At 42.5% G+C, this 20,315-nt stretch overlaps 1 protein-coding gene across 2 annotated transcripts in view; it reads right to left on the reverse strand.

Moving 5' to 3' along the window:
- The window catches only part of LAMP3 (lysosomal associated membrane protein 3), a 37,537-nt gene extending 21,895 nt beyond the window's left edge, over nt 1-15,642 (reverse strand). The window contains exons 1-3 of one of the 2 annotated variants that reach the window (XM_072962544.1): nt 15,571-15,642; nt 14,282-14,347; nt 377-1,125 (exon numbers count right to left, since the gene is read on the reverse strand). In XM_072962544.1, the coding sequence (XP_072818645.1) occupies nt 377-1,102 (726 nt within the window). In that variant the 5' untranslated portion in view covers nt 1,103-1,125; nt 14,282-14,347; nt 15,571-15,642. Of the gene's footprint in view, nt 1-376; nt 1,126-9,117; nt 9,257-14,281; nt 14,348-15,570 lie in introns of those variants that run through there. The other variant, XM_006201086.4, reaches the window with a different exon arrangement.
- Between the last annotated feature and the right edge of the window lie 4,673 nt (nt 15,643-20,315).

Consider the following 20,315-nt stretch of genomic DNA (forward strand, 5'->3'; position numbering starts at 1 on the left):
TGGCTGGAACCATGGAGACAATCTAATCCAAACCTCTCGTTTCACAGGAAAGTTGCTGAGGCTTGGAAGTCATCCAGAGGGGCAGAGTCAGGCTGGGGTCAACGCTGGACACACACTCTGCCCATACTGGCTGAAACTGAGGGGTGTGCGTATTTAAAATCTTGATGCGTGCTTTCTTTGATCCACACAATCACTATCGGTTGCTACTTTTATATGTATTCTAAAACAGATTCAGCTTTTAATGGAGCACCTTGGAGAAAGAGGAGCTCGCAGTTTTATTTCAAGATACAGGATGCAGGGGAGTGTTCATTCCTAGCCAGGCACTCCCACTCAAACTTTTTGAAGATAGCGTTACAGTCCTATGGCCTTGACTTACCAACCCTGAATCTTGAACTGTCAGCTGTATCCCCATCTCTGCTTTGATACAGAGCCTGCTTCCATTTAGAACGAGATAAATTCCAGTCTTGGGTGATGACGGCTGAGGTGCAAGGGTGGGCCCTGGAGCTGTGGGGGCAGGTGAGGCTGTTTGGGTGGTATTATTTGTGGTTGTGGTTGGACCTGGGGTGCTGGTGGGTAGAGTAGGCTTCCGACTAGTTGTGCTGTTGTGTGGTAAGGCAGACAGAGTTGCTGGAAGGATGGTCTGGTTCCTGGGTTGGGTGGTTTTCCCAGTGGTGTGGCTGACAGTCGAGGGCCTGTTTCCAGTTGTGTGGGCTGGTGGGGTGATGGTAGGTGGTGATGAACTGGGACCCATGCTGGGACCGACTGTAGCCTCAGTGACTGAAGTTGTGTGTGACTTGTTGGTTACGGCCAGGGTTGTGACCAGGGTGTGGGTTATTGGGCTGGTAGATGAGGTGCTGTTTGTAGTTACCAGGGAAGTTGTTGCTGGAATTTTTATGGTTGTGTGGGTGGTCAGGGTCTCAGAGTTGGAGGTTGTGAAAGCTATTTGAGAGGTGACATGACCATCCGTTGATCTTGTTGCTGAAGTTTTGTGAGGCACATGGTTAGTGGGCTGCAGGAGAGAAGGTTTTGCTGGGGCCTGTACTGTTGCTGCTGTTGTGGATGGAGAAGAGTCTGAGATTTCTGGAAACAGCTTGGCTCTCATGTGACCACCATAATGCAGGATCACTGCAAATTAGGAAACAAAAATATTAACACAACAACTAATAGCTCACATTAGTGAGTCCCGCCCCCACTCCACACTTTTGTTTCCTCATTAAAAATTAATATGCATTTTTTAGATCTGGGGGACATTTACAAGGATCCAACAGTTATGTGAAGATCACTCAAAATTCTACCACGAGCCACAATTTTAACAATTTGGTTGCACCCATGTTTTTACAGTGTTGTGATCACACTGTAGATGTTCTGCCCCTTTGTCTGTATGGGCTGTGGTCCTAGCACCCCAAAGCAATCATGCTCAGCTAGTTATCTAAGTGCCAATGCCTCTTCATTTTCCATCTTCAAATGTGCATCCAGATAGTTCCTGGGTGGAGAGCATTCCCGTATAGGGCGCTGCTGTGATGACCTGACAGAGCAGGGGCAGCAGGAATACCAGTGATAAAGATTTACACCGAGTTGTACAGTTTTCAGAGAATCATATAATTCCAGGTTCGAATGGGGCCTTAAAGATTATCTAGTACAAACCGTCATCTCATGTGTGAATTGTACCTTTGGATATTTGCCACATATACATCCAAACTATGCTCAATTACTTCCAATTACAAGAGATTCAGTTCCTTTCCATTTTTTATTTTGCCATCAGTTTTCTAAATATAAGCCAGTCCCTGTTATTCCCTGACTTAACCTTTTGAGTGGCCCAGCTTATTTCAACTGAGAAGGTAAATTAGTCCGTAAGTGCTTGTTCTGCTACATCTGCTGTGCTGTCCTTCATAGTCTGGCTTAAATATCAGCTCCTCAAAGAGTCTTCCCCATATAAAAGAGCTTCCCACCCCCACAGTTCGCCATCACATCATTATACTCATTGCTTTCACTGCACTAATCACAACTCATAAGTGTTTAAGGGGATGATATTCAAATATTTAACACCATGCCTGGCCAGACAGTGTGTATGAGCAGAACAGTGGCCCTGGTTACGTTTATTTATTGGTTGCTTAATTGATTGTGCATCTCTCCAACTAGATTAAAAGCAACTTGAAGGTGGGACTGTGTGTGTTTTTTCACCACCGGAGTCTGTGCATAGAAAGCGTTCAGGGGACATGGAACGATTGCCTAAATAACTGACTGGGTAAATGAGGGCTATAGCACTATAGACCTCTTGGGATTATTGCAAGGCTCTAGCAAGCTGGTTTAAGCGAAAGCCTTCCTGGATCATTAAGCATATGAAGAGCGTGAGTTATTGTCCTGGGTTCTCTCCTGGGCCGTCCCTTCAGGGAGGAAGGCCTCTGGCTCTTTTTCAACCAGAATAGTTCTGTTCTTGCCTCTTTCCAGGCACATAGCAAGCCAGAAAGTGGACAAGTTCTGATGATGTTCCTTGAGAGTCCATGATCAGGCACTCTGAGACATGGCTCTGTCCCTACAATGCCATGGTTTCACTGCGTTTACCCATTGTATTTTCACTCATTGGAGCAACAGCTGCCCGGTGCTAGGCAGTGACTTGGGAAAACACGGGGAAAAGTGAAAGAATGTCACTCTATGCTGGTGTTTATAGAGTCCTGAAATTCATAGCAAATCAAAATCATCCCTGAAATCCTTTACTATCTCTTTCTTTCATTCAGTATATTTCTAAGTGGTTACTTTTCCCATAATAATAACAGTAAAAATCCCAAGTTACTGAACACTTACTACATCGTAGGTCTCAGGTCAAGGGCCATCTTTCACCAACTCTTCTCAAAAACCCTCTGATGGGTACTATCTTTATCTGCCTTTCAGATGATGAAACTCAGGTTTAGAAAATTCTATTAACTTGACCATAATCACACAACCTGTCAGTTTTGGAGCTGAGGCTCAAACCCGTGTCTGAACCAAAGCCTGCCCTTGGATTGGAGTTGGGTGGAGGTGGTGTGTGTCACTGGGAAGAATGGGGAGAACAGAGACACAAGCAGAGGGGAGACCGGTAGGTTGTCTCTGCAGTGACCCTGATTCACCAAAGCTTCATAATGGTGATCCTTAGTGAGGCTTTCAAAGACCCACATGCTAAATTAGTAATTATTTTCCAGAAGAAAAGTTCTAACTTTAAACCCAGTAGTAACACTTACGTTGGTTTGCAAAATGGGAAAGACAAAAGTATCCGTTCAAATTGCCTTACTATTAAGTAGACTTACTATTAATGACATTTAGTTTCTGAAGACTATTGTTATAGGGTTTTTTTGTATCTAAAGTGTTTACTTGGACAATTGAAAAGTATGATATTTGAGGGTTGTAAATTTTTTGGGCTGTAGGTTTACTTTGCAAATCTTTGTAAAATCACTATATGTGGAAACTTTATGCCCACATTGTAGAGCTTGGAGCAAGATTTTTCCTTTCAAGATTGTTATGAAGGTTGACAGTCACTGAAGATTTACTTTCACAATTCGTTTAGGCTGACCCTGATTTGTGGTTTTCTGGGTCAAGAACCCAATGGGAACCCCATTAGGTCCATTGTATTAATACTACTATGGAGAAATAGAATTCACTCTAAGATGTGGTGTCCAGGAATATCTTGTAGTAAAAAGCAAAGATTGCTGCAGAGAACTCTGGGAGACTGGGAACCACCTATATTTTGCTCTCCCAGGAAGATTAGATCCTTGATAAAATCCCACTGTATACAGCTTATGCTTATGAGCTAAAGAAGATTTTCTCAGCTGAGTAGAATTCCCTCAACTGAGTAGCATATTCTTTCAAGGGGAACCTTCTTCATAATGCAGTTAGAACTCCTCTCAGTAGTGATGAATGAACTCAGATAAGGGGATAAAAGCATACTGGCCATTCATGGATGCACAGCATCCCAAACGGGACAAGAAGACTCATGGCACCCTGTCAAGCTGTGCTTGGTGGATAGGAAATATCGTGCCTAGAGATGATGGCGGTCACAGTGTCTCCATATGGTGTGTGACTTTGTGGTGAACAAAAACCTAGTTGGTAGGTGGCAGGACTAAAAGTGACCAAAAGTGACAGAGCATTACAGATTAAACTGGGAAATACTGTTCTAATATTCTTCTCCTCCCCTTCTCTGCCTCCGACCCTCCTCTCCCCATTTCCCGCTAAGAGTGTGGCCTATAAAAGATGGGCAGGTGATTAGATAGAACTTAGACAGGGGTAGCTATGCTGTGCATTGGAATATGTCCCAGGAAGTTCATATGTTTGTTAGGTACTCAGTGGAAATAATACTCTGAAAAATACTGTTGTATAAAATTTATGAGTATGACCACACATATATGACCAATCCTTGTTAAAATTGGGTCATAGCTTTCAAACAGGATCTTTAGGCCCCCAAGAGGTTTAGGCAAGTTCACTGGTCTGTCTGAGACTCACAAAGAGGGCAGTGGGCAGAAGCCAGGGCAGGCCATAGCTCAGAATCTCTCGACCCTCCGTCTACATAAAAGAACTCAATCTGGAATCCACATGCTGATTTGTAAACTTCCCACCCCCTAACCCCCAGCAGCTCCTCTCCAGGATGCAAGAGACTCAGCAAATGAGGATCTCAGAGCCTTAATCCCTTCCTTGGACTCCTCTAGATGGTGAGCTGCAGGAAGGGGCATGAGAAGGTTTCGGTTCCCTTACAACCCACAGGAGTAGCTGAGAGATGACCTGTTGGGCCAGGCCCTGGGAAACCCTGTGACCACACAAGGGCTTCGTCTCTAGGTATTTCCCAGACAGTCAGGCCTTCCCATAGAGCCTTAATTTGGTTTCCCTGCCATACCCAATTCAACAGATATGTAGGAGCCTCCTCTGAGCCAAGCAACAGGCCAGGCACTGGGAGTAGATCTTCGTTCTCAGGGGCGCAAAGCCTTGTGAGGCAGACACAGAAATGGACTATACTCCTCAGTGTGGCAGGTGTTACTACTGAAGCAGGCCCCAAGTGCTGTGGGGTGGAGTGGGGAATCCAGCACAAGGAGAAATTCTTAAGGCAGACAAGAAAGTAAATGGCATCCCACAGGCAGGAGGAAGAGTACGTGCAAAGGCACAGGGGCTTCAGAGCCAGATATGTCTGGAGAACAGCAAGGAACTCAGCATGATGGGAACATGGTCGGGGGTGGCATGGGGTAAAGGGGGTCAGGTTGGGGGCCAGCAGGGAGCAGGCCTGGCAGGTCTTGGAGGCTACACTTTGCAGAACTCTAAGGACCACAGCTGGAGAGTAAACCCTGGGCCATATCCAGGGGCAGGGAATTGAGTTTAGTCCCTGAGCACTTTCTCTGGCACCTCCTGGGCAGCATGAGCAGCCCCAGCTGGGTGCAGCAGGAAGACTGCTTCTGGATGTGTGGGTTGGCAGGGGTGGGCCCTTAGCAAGATTCTGCTCAGTTTCACAGTTTAATCTTAGACCTTTTAGCAGAAAGATGTAAATCCCACCTTTGTTAAGTTTCCTGTGGGACTTGAAACTCAAAGGGAACCCTCAAACAGAAGGGGCTCTCACCCTGTGGCAGAGTCTACTGGCTGACTACCCTCAAATCCAGTCTTCGCTTTTTCCTTAGTAACAGAACCACGAGTTTAAGCTGAGCACTTGCTGCCTGGAACAAAGCCCCCTACAACCAAGTCTCCTTTCCAGCTGGGTGGGAATGTGTGACCGAATTCAAGCCAAAGTAATAGAAGTGGTAGGGCTATGTGGGCCTTCTGGGAAGGCTGTTGGAAGGGAGCTCAGTCACCTCTGTGTCCTCCTCATTGCCTTCCTCTTTCCTCCTTTAGCCAGCCCACAACGTGTATGTGATGCTGGAGCTCCAGTAGACATCTAGAACCATGAGGAGACCTTGCAGGTGGAAGTCTCACACAGGATGGTGGGTCCATGATAATGAGTTTGTAAACCAGACCTGGTCTGAATTCCTCTGGACTTGTTTTCACACGAGAGAGCAGCAAACATTTGCCTTGTTTAATTCGCTATTTGGGGTTTGTCTCTTATGTGCTGCTGAACCTTAACTGACACAAACTTAAATCCCCTCATTTTATGGAGGAGCAGTTGGATACCAGGGAAGCAAAGTGACTGGATAAAGACTGCACAGTTAGCTTATCTAAAAGCCATGTCTTTCTCAGCAAAATCTCTAATTGATTTTGCTCATGTCAGTTCAACAAGTATCTCCTGAACTTATGTATGCAGAAGTGTAGTGCAGGAGTGCAGAGCATGGACCCCAAAGCCAGGCTTCCTGGATGCCAATCTCAGGGCTGCTATTTGCTAGCTAAGTGCCCATGAGCAAATCCACAACCTGTCTCAGTCTCCTCACTTGAAAAACGGACACCTCCACATGCTTCAGTCACTCAGTTCATCTCCAAGAATGTGCAGGTCAGAGAGGAGGGCGCAGTGTAGGCATTTCCTCCCTATCTCCCTGTACATATACTGCACACTCATTGCATTCCCAAATCCACCAGTCATCTGCCAGCCATTGAACTGGCACCCATGCACAGGACACTGAGGGTACCTGCTAAACTGAAATCTTTAACCCTCCTGGACTTCAGACAATATTACAGAGCTTTGGTAATCAAAACAGCATGGTATTGGCATAAAAACAGACTTATGGATCAATGGAACAGAACAGACATAAATCCACAGACCTATGGTCAATTAATCTTTGACAAAGGAGGCAAGAATATACAATGGAGAAAAGACAGTCTCTTCAGCAAGTGGTGTTGGGAAAACTGGATAGCAACATATAAATCAATGAAGTTAGAACACTCCCTCACTCCACACACAAAAATAAATTCAAATGGCTTAAAGACTTAAATATCAGACAAGAAATGACAAATCTCCTAGAAGAAAACAGGCAAAACATTCTCTGACATAAATCTTAGCAATGTTTTCCTAGGGCAGTCTACCCAGACAATGGAAATAAGAGTAAAAATAAACAAATAGCACCTAATTAAACTTGTAAGCTTTTGCACAGCAACAGAAACCATAAGCAAAACAAAACGACAACCTATGGAATGGGAGAAAATATTTGCAAATGATGCAACTGACAAAGGCTTAATTTCCAAAATATATAAACAGCTCATGCAACTTAATAACAAAAAAACAAACCACCCAATCCAAAAATGGGCAGAGGACCTAAACAAGCAATTCTCCAATGAAGACATATGAATGGCCAACAGGCACATGAGAAAATGTTCAATATCACTAATTATCAAAGAAATGCAAATCAAAACTACAATGAGGTAGCACCTCACACCAGTCAGAATGGCCATCATTCAAAAGCCCATGAACTATAAATGCTGGAGAGGGTGTGGAGAATAGGGAATCCTCCTACACTATTGGCGGGAATGTAGTTTGGTGCAGCCATTATGGAAAACAGTAAGGAGATTCTTCAAAAAACTAAAAACAGACTTACCATATGATCCAGCAATCCCACTCTTGGGCATATAAGCAGAGGGAACTCTAATTCAAAAAGATACACGCACCCCAATGTTCATAGCAGCACTGTTTACAATAGCCAAGACATGGAAGCAACCTAAATGTCCATTGACAGATGACTAGATAAAGAAGTTGTGATATGTTTATACAATGGAATATTACCCAGCCATAAAAAAGAATAAAATAATGCCATTTGCAGTAATATGGATGAACCTAGAGATTATCATTCTAAATGAAGTAAGTCAGAAAGAGAAAGAAAAAATATCATATAATGTCACTCATATATGGAATCTAGAAAAAAAGGACACTATGAACTCATCTACAAAACAGAAACAGACTCACAGACATAGTAAACAATCTTATGGTTACTGGGGAAAGGGAGTGGGAAGGGATAAATTTGGGAATTTGAGATTTACAAATGTTAGTCACTATATAGAAAAACAGATTTTGAAAAGTTTCTTCTGTATAGCACAGGGAACTATGTTCAATATCTTATAATAACCTTTAATGAAAAAAATAAAAATGAATATATGTATGTATATGCATGACTGGGACATTGTGCTGTACACCAGAAATTGACACATTGTAATTGCCTGTACTTCAATAAATAAATAAATACAAGAAAAAAATAAATTGAGATTTTTTGCTTTTTTACTAGCTTGTCCTGCTAAATATAATGAGGACTTTTCCATTTGCCTCCAAAAGAATGTGAAACTCTAATTCTGAAAATGTGTTACAAGGAACAACAGGCTGGATTAGGACAGCTGGCCTTCGACCCTTCATCCAACTTTCGTAACAATTCATGTTACGCTCAAGTGCAGCTGTGCCCCCCATTTGAGTGTGTTAGTGGGGCCATGTGGACGTGGACAGAACTAGTTCCCTCAAATGTTCAATTCAGTGGTTCCAGAAGGAACTGTAAATCAACCAGCAAACTTGATAATGGCAAAAAGACAACTCAGAGTCCTAGGGAGAAAATGCTGTTGATGAAAGCAGTGGGTGGGGACATAAAATAATCATTTTAAAAGTTCAGTTTCCCAGACAGTCTCTCTGATCTGAAGTACACTGGTAATTAAAAAAGAAATCCTTGATGCCCTGGCTTACATCTTTCTGAAATGGCAGTTTGTCAAACCACACCTCCTTCATCTTCACAGATCACTGTTTATAGAATATAAACATAGTGCTTCACTTGAGAAACACAGGAAAAGCAAGGCATGCCCTGCTTTCCGCAGACAGTGTGGCAAGAGCCCCATTTCTGAGCCCTGGCTCAGTTCTCCATCTCTTAACTTGAAGTGATTTCTACAAATTCTCACTAATTGGTGCCTCGAACCAATTTGGGAACCAGAAATAATGTCACTGTCTACTGGGGTTGACACCTACTCTGCCTGACTCATGGAAAACAAGCCCAAACTCTGAAAACTTTGGGAAAAAATGAAGGTGTGCTCCGTGTGGAAGGTAATAAGGAGGAGACATTTTCCATTCAAATACCCACAGTAGCTGAAGCCACTACCACCACCTGCAGTCTGTCCTGTCCCACCCAGTCAGTGGCACTAGAATGCACTTAGATTTAATAGGACCAGACGTGGCTGTCTGATCCTAGTTCACCATGGAAAGTCATGTGTGTCACTCACCGGCCAGGGACACGAAGAGCACCACCACTGCAGAGAGCTGCCAGGACATGACTGGGGACCCGGGGAGCACCGCTGCCTTGCCAAGGGGCTGCTACGCTCAGCTGCGTCCCCAAATGGTGTGAGGCTGGTTCCTGGGCAGGCTCCAGCAACTGAGCAGACACTTCCTCTGCCCCTCATTCACTTGTGACGGAGAAACCAGTCACTTACGTTAGGAGAAGTAACTGAAAGGCCCTCCCAAGTGGTGCGCTCAGAGGGGAGGGAAACCACAAGTGGCCCTTGTGTGAAAGTATGCACTTAATCTCTGTCTTCAGTGTTTGTGAAGGCGGGATGTGAGAGGGCAGATGTCCCCCGGGGCCAAGGTGAGGGGCATCTGTAATCATTTTCCACAAGATGTGGTGGATCTGTGGTAGCGCCAGCTCCCTTCTCTCATAAGTTGGGTCTCCATTTTTCTCTAAGATCTTGAGTACATTTCAGTAAACCCAGAGACTGCTCAGCCAGGAGAAAACCAGTCCCTCAGTCATGAGGGTGAGCAAGAGTCTTAAAACTCAGTGGCTAGAGCACCATCTGTCTGTGTGTGTGTTCATAGGAAGTCAGAGGCGGCCTTGCTCTCTGATCATGGCAGCCTCACCTGGGGCCTCACCTGGTTGGGGTGGGAAGAGTACAAGCTTGGGAGTTGGGTAGATTTGGGTTTGAATCTGGCTCTGCCAACTCACCAGCTGTATGACCGGGTAACCTCTCAGAACCCCAGTTTCTTCTGTTGTAAAATAGGGATAATAATGCCTACTCCCAGGTGGTTTTCCTGGAACATAAATAATATTCAGTATCTTCGAAAGGCAACCATTGCATGCCTTATCTCCTTCCTCTATTAATTAGACAAACAATGATGGTCTATCTCTCAGGGCTGTGGGTCCCCGTGAGGAATACACATATAGGTAGTATATTAGGATACCCTCCTGATCACTGGGGTTGGAGTTTTCAGTTTAGTCTCAAATCATTTCCTGAAAAACAACTTTGGCAACTATTTGGTCTTACTATGCTGCTCTAAACACTCTGATCAAGCAAGTTTACCAAAACAAGTGGTGTATTTCCAAATTGGACTTTTATGGCGGCAAGTAAAGATTAACTGTGTCAGTCAACTTAATTTCAGCTACTTCCTGTCTAGTATTCTGGCCTTTGAATCAATTTATTCAATAGACAATAATTAAGCAGATAGTATGGGCCAGGCACTCTTTTTATTCCGTTTTAGCCCCACAGCCACTGTATGTGGGCACTATTGTATTATTGTTGTCCCATTTCACAGATGCGGGAAACTGAGCACAGAGAGGTCAAGTGACTTGCCCTGAGTCCCTTAGGTAATAAATGAAGAAACCAAGCTATGAATTCAGTCTTGCTTGAGTCTAGGATTTTAAGTATTGTGCTGTACTACTGCTGAAGAGGTGTTCTGAACTAGAATATAATATATGCCTTCAAGTTGCTTACTGCCTAGGTGAGAAACAACATTTATTGATATACAGTAATAGCCAGAGAGTGAGTGATCAATTGTTTGCTGCTTAGAGCCACACTGGATGAGGAGAGAAATAGTCAGAGGTGACATTTTTTTGTGGTAGTTGAAACTTGAGGAGACTTTGAAGGTCATAGAGGATCTGGATAGTTGGAGAATAGTAGTAGTAGTAGTAGTAGTAGTAGCAGTAGTAGTAGTAGTAATAATAATAATAATAATAATAATAATAATAATAATAATATTCTATATATGGAATCCTTACTATGTACCTGATACTATGTAATGCATATGGCACCTCTATAGGGTACACTTTTTAAATCCCCATTTTACAGATGTGGAAACCCAACATCACATAACAGGCTAAAATCTGCATCATGGCCTGTCTAGCCCTGAAGCCCGTGCCTCTTCTCCTGGCCATAGGGAGCAAAGTCTCTTGAGTGGTGATAAGCTTGACTGGAGGGGACTAGGGAGCAGTGGGGAATATAGTTGAAAGGTCAAGTTAGTGCCATTTGGAGAGGCCAAAAAAGCCAGATGAGTCCAGTCTCAAGCCAAGAGGACATAGGGGCTGCCAAAGGCTTTGAAGGAAGAAGTTGTGTATAGAAGAAGGGGTTAGCCTGACACATGATACAGGCTGTGTGGCTTTGAGGGGAGAAGGCTCATCCATTGATCCAGTCAACATGTACTGTCAGATGTCTGCAACCAGGCTCCTGGGCAGGTCAGAGAATGAGAGTCTTGAAGCTGTTTTTCAGGGCTCCTGCCTCCGACTACAGGAGAGATGCCATAGCTGGGTGTCCCAGAAAGCAGCTGGACCCTCTAAGCATTGTTTCAGATGCATCCTGCAAGTTGTGGTATGCTGTGCTTTCATTTTCATTCATCCCAAATTATTTTTATTTCCATTGTGATTTCTATTTTGACCCATTATTTAGGAATTTATTCTTTAATTTCCACATATTTGTGAATTTCCCAAATTTTCTTGATTTCTAATTTCATTCCATTATGAATGAAGAGCATACTTAGGATTTCAGTTTTTTCAAATTTATTAAGGTTTGTTTTATAGCCTAACATACAATCTATCTTGGAAAATGTATGTGCATTTGAGAAGAATGTGTATGCGACTCCTCTCGGGGATGGAACATTCTATTAGAAGTCTGTTAGCTCTAGTTAGGCTTTGGTGCTGTTCACGACTATTTTCTGCTTGGCCTTTTGGCTAGTTGTTTTATCCGGTATTGAAAGTGGAGTATTGAAGACTCCAATTATTATTGTTTTATTATCTATTTCTCCCTTTAATTTTCAATTTTTGTTTCACTTATTTTGGAGCTCTGTCATTAGGCTTCTCTGTATTATTTTTATATATTCTTGATAGAATGATTCTTTTATCATTAGAAAATGTCCTTCTTTGTTTCTAGTAACAATTTTTGTTTTATTGTCAAATATTGTCAAATATTACTGAGTACTCCAGCTCTCCTTTGGTTACTCTGAACAGAGTATTTCTTTTTCAACCTATTTGCTTTCAATCTAATTGTGTCTTTGAGTCTAAAGTGTGTCTTTTATAGGCAGCAGATAGTGGGATGATTTTTTTTCACTCATTCTGCCAATACCCACATTTTAATTGCAATGTTTAACACATTTACATTCAATGTAATTACTAGAAGGTAGGATTTATGCCTCCCATTTTGCTTTTTGTTTCTCTGCACCTGCATTATTTTCTTCTTATGTGTTAAATAGATATTTTCTGGTCTACAATTTAAACTCCCTTCCATTTACCACAGTTTTTAAAGTTATTTCTTAGTAGTTGCCTGAAGATTATTGAACATCTCAACCTATAGCAATCTAGTTTGGAGCGTTACTACCCTAATCGCAGTAGTATATGAAGACTTTGCTTCTATCTGTCTCCTTCTACTACTTGCTATTATTGCCATATAAATCACACCTTTATACATTGTGTATCTACCTTCATAGGTTTATAATGACTGCTTTATGAAGTTGTCTTTTAATCAAATAAGAGAAAAAGGAGTTACAAACAATGCTATAGACTGAATGTTTGTGTTCCCTCAAAATTCATATACTGAGGCCCTAATGTGGTGGTATTTGGAGGTGGGGACTTTTGGGAGGTAATTAGGTTATGAGGGTGGAACCCTCATGATGGGATTAGTGTCCTTTTAAGACGAGGAAGAGAGTTAGTCCTCTCTTTGCTCTTCACCAAGTGAGAATACAGTGAGAAAGCAGCTGTCTACAGGCCAGGAAGTCAGCCCTCACCAGAACCCAACCACGCTGGTGCCTGCCAGCCTCCAAGATTATGAGAAGTAAATCTGTTGTTTAAGCTTCCCAGTCTGTGGTGACTTGCAGCTGGATCTCACTGAGACAAACAAAAATATATTTATAATCTTTTATATTTACCTAGGTAGCTACATTTATCGGTGCTCTTTATTTTCTCATGTGGTTTGAAAGGTTACTGTCTAGTAACCTTTTGTTACTGCCTGAAGGACTCCTTTTAGCATTTCTTGTAGGGCAGGCTTGCTGGTGGTAAATCTCAGTTTTTGTTTATCCGGAATGTCTTAATTTCTCCTTCAGTTCTGAAGGACAGTTTCGTGGATATAGAATTCTGAATTGACAGTCTTTTTATTTTTAGCACTTTAATATATCATCTCATTGCCTTCAGGCCTTGATGGTTTCTGGCGAGAAATCTAATTAATCTTATTGAGAGTTTCATATGATTGGGGATGTGGATTAAAGTTCATTGCTTTGCATGTAGATAACTGATTGTTCCAGCACGAATTGTTGAAAAGATTATTTTTTCTTCCCTACCTTTGTTGAATATCAATTGTCTACATGTACATGGGTCTATTCTGTTTATATAATTTTCTGTCTCTATGTCGAGATCAAATTGCCTTGACTTCTGTAGTCTTATCATAAACCTTGAAATGAGGTATTATTAGCCACCCTCCAAATCTGTTCTTCAACATTCTTTTGGATTCTCCCTTCTCATTCCCTAATTCCCTCTCTTATGCTTTAAATTAGCCAATAAAGAGTGAACCTGTGAAATACTAGACACCTCACCCTCAGACCCTAATAAGGGCAGAGCCCCAGGTTTGTGCTATTTCTCTCAACCTGTCACCTCACTTTGTGGCCCTTGGGTGTGCTGTGTACCCTCCAGGACGTTGAGTAATAAATCTTGTTCTTTTAAGTTCTCTGAAGAGAACTTGTTCTTGTTCTTTTAAGTTCTTGCTGAAGTGTGTACTAAAATCATAGTAAGAACCACATGGGTCAGGCTAACCACAACACTGGCCCCACAGGCTTGGGTGAGTGCCTCAGGCATTCCTAGTCCCTAGTGGAGAACATCACTATCAATAGCGCGAATGAAAAATGCTGCCTGCCAACCAGTAAACAAAGGATGCTGCAGCCATCTAGCCACGATAGCAGCCCCCAATGGTGCACCCTGAGGGGACTCAGGGTGGAAAGCAGGATACTGGCCTTAGACAGTTAAGGTGCATATCAAAGGAATGGTTTCAGTGAACCCAGACTCTTGCATCTTCCCATACATAGAAAAGCACTGAATTCCTTAACTTTAGATATCTGGTTTTCTTTAATTAACAGTAATCTTTTGATGCTCCAACTACCTGGCCTTTGTTGCAAAACCCCTACATATCCTGGTTCCTCCCTTACCTTTTTGGAGCAGTCCCTTAGGGCTCTCTGAGAGGCTGTCACCTGGGCTTGAGGTCCTCTGAAAATCTGCGGAATAAAACATAATTCTCATCTTTCAGGTTGTGCGTTTTTTTTTCTTCAGTCAACAATAGGCCGGGACCAACAAAACATGGGGGAACACGATTCAGTTCGTAACAGTGGTCTGTCTTGTTAAATGCTCCATGTGAACTTAACAAGAATATGTATTCTGTTGCTGGATTCGGTGTGCTATAGATGTTAATTAGGTTAAATTGGTTGATAGTGCTGTTCAAGTATTCTGTATTCTTACTGATTTTCTCTATTGTTTTATCAGCTCTTACAGAGAGGGGTCAAAATGTCAGATGATAATTGTGGATTTGTTTATTTCTCTTTGCAGTGCTGTTTTTGCTGTTTGTATTCTGAAGCTCTGTTATTGATGTGTAAACATTTAGGATTGGTACGTCCTCCCCAGAAGTAGCTGGGAGTGCTCCCTTGACAGACGCTAGGGGAAATACTTTTATAGAGAAGAGGTGGAAGCAAAGCAAGGAAATTATTTGATTGGCTAGAGCTTAAGTGGTTGCATAACTAGAGAAAGACAAGTTGGCTGTCTGTGACTGGTTGCCCTTGGGTTTCAGTTTCCTAAACTTGAGGCACTTCAGACTTAGGTTTTGGTCTGCTTATGCAGGCTTCGAAGGCATTAAAGCCACCCCAGTCTAAAAGCCCCCTTGTTTATTTAATTAATTTAACAATAAGGTGGGTTCTTGTGTGCCAGAAGGGTGGTCTTTTTTCTTTTTCATATATCCAATTTGACACTCACTCCCTTTTAACTGGAGTATTCAGACTGTATGATTATTGAAATGGTTACGTTTATGTCTACCATCTTGGCAACTGTTTTCTATTTTCCTTACCTGTTCTTGGTTTCATTTCTCCTCTTTCTCTGCCAACTCTTGGATTAGTTGTCTTTAAAATTCCATTTTACCTCATCTGTTTGCTTATTAGTTATAACTCTGTCATGTTATTTTAGTGTCTGCTTTTAGAGTTTGTAATTTAGAGTTTATAGTATGTCTTTAAGGTATTATAGCATATCTTCAAATGATTTGATACCACTTCACATATAAGAACCTTACAACAGTGTACTTCAGTTTCTTCCCTCTTGGCCTCTGTTCCCTTGTCATACGTTTTAATTTTGCATATGTTATAAACTCTACAACATACTGTTACAATTTTATTATTTAAATAGTCAATTATCTTTTAAGGTGATGTAAATAAGGGGGAAAAGCTTCTATACTTACTCCTGTGATTATCATTCCTTGCAGTTTTCAGTCCTTTGTTAGATCCTTGTATTTGTTGTTGCTATAGCCACCCGGAGTGCATCACACACTTCAGATTCCTCAAGTGCTATTTGTGTTTAAGATATGGCCTGTTTGCCCAAATGCTTTTCTCAGTGTCTGCTCCACCCTCAGCTTAGGTCTTTCCTGGCGTGTGTCAGAGTCTCTCTCGCTCTCCATGCTCTTGTAGCTTTCCCAGCATATTCCACTGTTACTTGACAGTCAGTGCTCGTTAGTTAGCCTGGTGGTGGGAGCTGGGGAGTGAGGTACTCTGTTCTGATTAAGTCTCCATCATGCAGGCATTCTGTCCCTGGGTCTTGAGGGGGTGTGACCTTCAAAGTGTTTCTACCCTGCCCCCAGCAAAAGTTCTGGCCTCAGCATATATTCCCACTTCTCTGCCAGAATCAGAGGTTTGGTTTTTATTGTTCTTTCTCCAGCTGCAGTTGGATTTACCAGCCCTGTAAGGGTGTAAGTGTTTATTGCCCTTCATTCAGCAGTTGGTTCAGCTTTTTTTTCTGTAGGAAAGATCGGACAATAGGATCTGAACATAGTTTTATTGCTTCCTGCAGCAACTAATATTCCCCTCCCCTGGGCTATGCCCTGAAGGATGCTTTCTCAAGACTTTCACTAGTCTTTTCTGTGAGTGCCCAGTGAGACCGTGGAGAAAAGTCTGCAAGTGGATGCAAATCTGTGGCCCCAGGGTTTCTACTTTCTCTTAGAAGCCCACACTGGGCCATTAACAATTTTAGCTGAATTCTCCTTGCCAGTGTACAGCAGTGCCTGCCCCACATGAGAAAGTGCTGGAGTCCCATCTCTCTTTGAGGTGCTTCTCTTTGTAGGTGTCTGACTTCAGGTTAGATGGTTGCACTGTGAACTTAGCTCTCTCGTGGATCCAAGAGAAGTTATAAAGTTGCATATTTTTCAGATTTTTTGATCTTGCAATTGTGGGGATAGTGCTCCTTCTAGCTTTTTATATCTCAAGAAGATATTATTTTTAACAGTTGCATAGAGTTCCATTGTATGTCAGTACAATACTTTATTAACCAGCTTTTTAAATTTAATATGTTATCTATTGTTGCTGAGCAAACTACCTCAAAACTTAGCAGCTTAAGACAACAAACACTTATTATCTCACGGCCTTCTGGTAATAAATTCAAGGGTGGTTTAGCTGGGTTCTTTTGGCTCCGAGTCTCCATGAAGTTTCAGCTGGAGCTGAAGCCATGTGAAGGACTGACTAGGGCTGGAGAATCTACCTTCCAGGTGCCTCGCACACATGGCTGTCGGCAGGAGGTTTCAGTTCTCGCCATGTGGGTCTCTCCCTTGGACTGCTTCAGTGTCCTTTCAACATGGTAGCTGGCTTCTTCCACAGTGAGTAATCCAAGAGGGAGAATGAGGAAGAAACCAAAATGCTCTTTACAACCTAGTCTTAAAAGTTGATTACCATCACTTCTACCACATTCTACTTACTAGAGTCACTAGCACAGCCCACCCTTAAAGGGAAGATAATCTGATGTGGGACTTTGGAGAGAGGAATATCAACTTGGGGATAAAATTTAGCACTACCACAGACATTTAAGCTGCTCCTCATTTCTCACTACTTGTTTTCCTGTTAGAAGCGATGATCAAATGAACACCTGTACATACATATCTTTGTTCATTTGTATGAGTGTATCATTAAAATAAATTCCTAGCAGTGGGAATTGCTGGATCAAAGCAAATATTTATCTTAAATTTTTGAAAGCTGTTACAAATTGTCTTCTAAAAAGCCAGTACTGATTTATACTTTCACCAACAGTGTATGAGTGCTGAGTTTCCTATACCTTCTCCAACACTGGTATTATCAAAGTTTTAAATGTTGGAAGTCTAATAATGAAAAATGATGTATCATTGTTTTGCCTCTTTTCATATTCTTTAAGTCACTATATTGTTGGATCTCTTTGTTACAGCACCATAGTCTTTCCCCTTACGAATACACATGGGACTTTATGATGTTATATTCCACAGAAAAAAAGGGTTCTGTGGTCAAATAACTCTAGGAAACCACGAGTTTAACGAAAGCATTGAGACTTCCTTCCTAAAAGAGTTCTCAGATCCTTTAATCTATTAATTGGGATCAAGCAAGAGATGAGTAGAATATATAGTATTTTTAAAAATGTATTTATTTTTAGATAATTCTTTTCCACTGTGGGATTAACTCATTGAACTCTTCCACTCCTCAGCCTATTCTGCAAAATATACTCTGGGAAATGCTGGTTTAAGGACCTCTAACTTTTCTAATCATTTCATGGTCATGGCTGATGTTTAGCGTGACTCACGCTTCCACCGGACTTCACAGATCCTGGGCCAGGGCACTTACACCTGGAGCTACAGCTTTCCCACTCCTCAGCCATGTGTTGAAATGAGTCCCTCTGGTGGACAGCAGGCAACATAATGACTTCTAGTTAAAGAAGGCTGTAGGATTTTATTTGATGGTTTTGGATTCTTTTCCATTTATCCAAGTGGAAAGATGATACAAATTTCACTCATAGAAGTCATCCTCTATTTTCCACTTGTTTTTAAGACATCTAAAAGATTCACAACTATTTCCCGAGGGAGCAGTGCATCCAGGCTCTGAGGCAGGGGATGCAGTGACTACCAGGGACCTACTATGTATCTGGCATGGCTATAGGAGAATTATTCCACTGTCCTTATAGACCCCTCAGTCCACCATGAGCTCAGTGGGAGCCTGACTGCTCCAGCCCAGCAGAGGGGTTTTCTCTCAGAGGGCACCTGTAGGCAGAGCAGCAGTGTGGGGCCTGGGTAAGGATGCCAGAGTGGAAGGTCAGACCATCCTGGAGACCTGGGGGCACCATTGCGGGACATCAGCAGTGATGATTGGTACTGAAATGGCTCCTCTGGTGGCCCACCTGTGACAGGAGATTTGTGGAGAAGTTCTTCCTGTGAGGCCTGGGAGGTCTGGGCACTTTGCACTCTGCCAGTAGCATCCAGTGTAGCCATTTTTGTAGATTCAGAACATGACTGAGGTACAAAGGATTGAGAAAGCTTTGGGCTGTTTCTGTGGTGGGCAGCTGGCCAACCACTGGTCAAAGTGTTTAAGACCATCCAAGTGATATGTCTTCTGACTAATTTAATAGTCAGAATCTAGAAGATTTTTCTGTCCAGGTCTAGTTCTTACATATTCTCATTGAGAAATGTATACACAGTAATCGATAAGATAATCAGAGATACCAAAGCAGAGAAGAATCAGCTGGGAAATCTGTATATTAAAGAGTGACTGTAAGAATATGTATTATAAAAAGTGAAAACGTATCATGAGAGATTATGCAGAACTTCCTTTTGATTTTGTAGATTGACTTGGTAGATTAGACATGCTCAATGCTGTTAATGCTTAGAAAAATCCCAATCTGTTGATTCACAAGCTTGGGTTGGATCTAAAACAGGTTCCCATCTTTGAGAAAGGAGTCCACACAACCTTTCAAGGGTTGCTGAATGTAGGTGTGGAATGTTAGAACTGGTTTGCAAAGAACCTGTTCCCACCATGTTGATCTGCAGAATTGCCCTGAGATCCTGCTGTAGGTCTCCTCTGTTCTGTCTCTCCCACACCTGCACTTCACAGCTGGCTGGTCTCAGCCCTCCTCCTTCCTTGCAGATGTTTAAGAAGCAGCAATCAAAAGGTGGAGGAGGGAGGGACTCACCTCCAAGGGTAAGTAGGAAGGAGTGAATGGACAAAGGATAAAGCCAGAAATGAGCTGAAGAATTCCAGACATGGCAAGTCAGAGAGTCTTGTAAACTGGTTGGAGCAGTGAGATCAGGAAGAGCACTGACCGAAGAGGTCGCCTCCTAGTCTCTTGCAGACTGGCTGTGAGGACCAACTGAGGCCAAATCTGTCAAGCACCAGGGCCAGCCCTTAATGTTAGTGTCTTCCTGAACCCTCTGCCAATGCATCCTCCCTGCTGTACATCACTCCTCTGTGCCTACCACAACCAGGATGTCCTTCTTCTTCTTCTCCACCTGGAGAAAATGGTTGTTCAGATGTCACCTCTTCCCTGACTACATCAGGAAGAGTCAGCAGCAGGGTTCCATGCCCCCACAGTATGTTACACTGAGCTGTGATGTCCTGTTTCCACGTCTGTCTCCCCCAACTGGACTGAGGAACCTCTCATTCATCTTCATAATTCCCTGGTCTCTCCTGGTGCCAGCACCTTCCTTAGGATGGGGGTGCACAGGAAATAGGTGTTGAATGAAATGAGAGAATACATAGATACATAAATAAATATTCTTATGGTTGAAATGAAACAATATGGGTTGGAAAATAATGCAGGTAGAAGGAAATAAGATATCCTACAGATTTGGAAAGAACTTTATTTTAATAAATAATAAACAGTGTATCCTACCAATCTGAAACACACTCTACCAGGAAAGATACTTTGTTGTTAGAAAAAGGGGCATGAAAGGTGGCCCCAAAAAATAGCTGAACTTTCTGAAAAATTTCAAAGACTATTCTGCTGAACAATTGTGCCAAGGAGCCCCTCCCTGACGAACTGTCCTAGTCTCTGCCCTTTTTTTGGCCACACAGTCAAAGGGCTTCTTTGTGGACACACTATTTTGGTTTTCTTGAATTCTACAGTGATATTCTTGAGTCTCATGGGAAATCTCCCCAGGTGTTTGCTGACCCATTCCATTCCAGGAATGAATCAGGGACCCAAGCC

The sequence above is a fragment of the Vicugna pacos genome, chromosome 1 (assembly GCF_048564905.1).
Source record: "Vicugna pacos chromosome 1, VicPac4, whole genome shotgun sequence".
NCBI lineage: Eukaryota > Metazoa > Chordata > Mammalia > Artiodactyla > Camelidae > Vicugna > Vicugna pacos.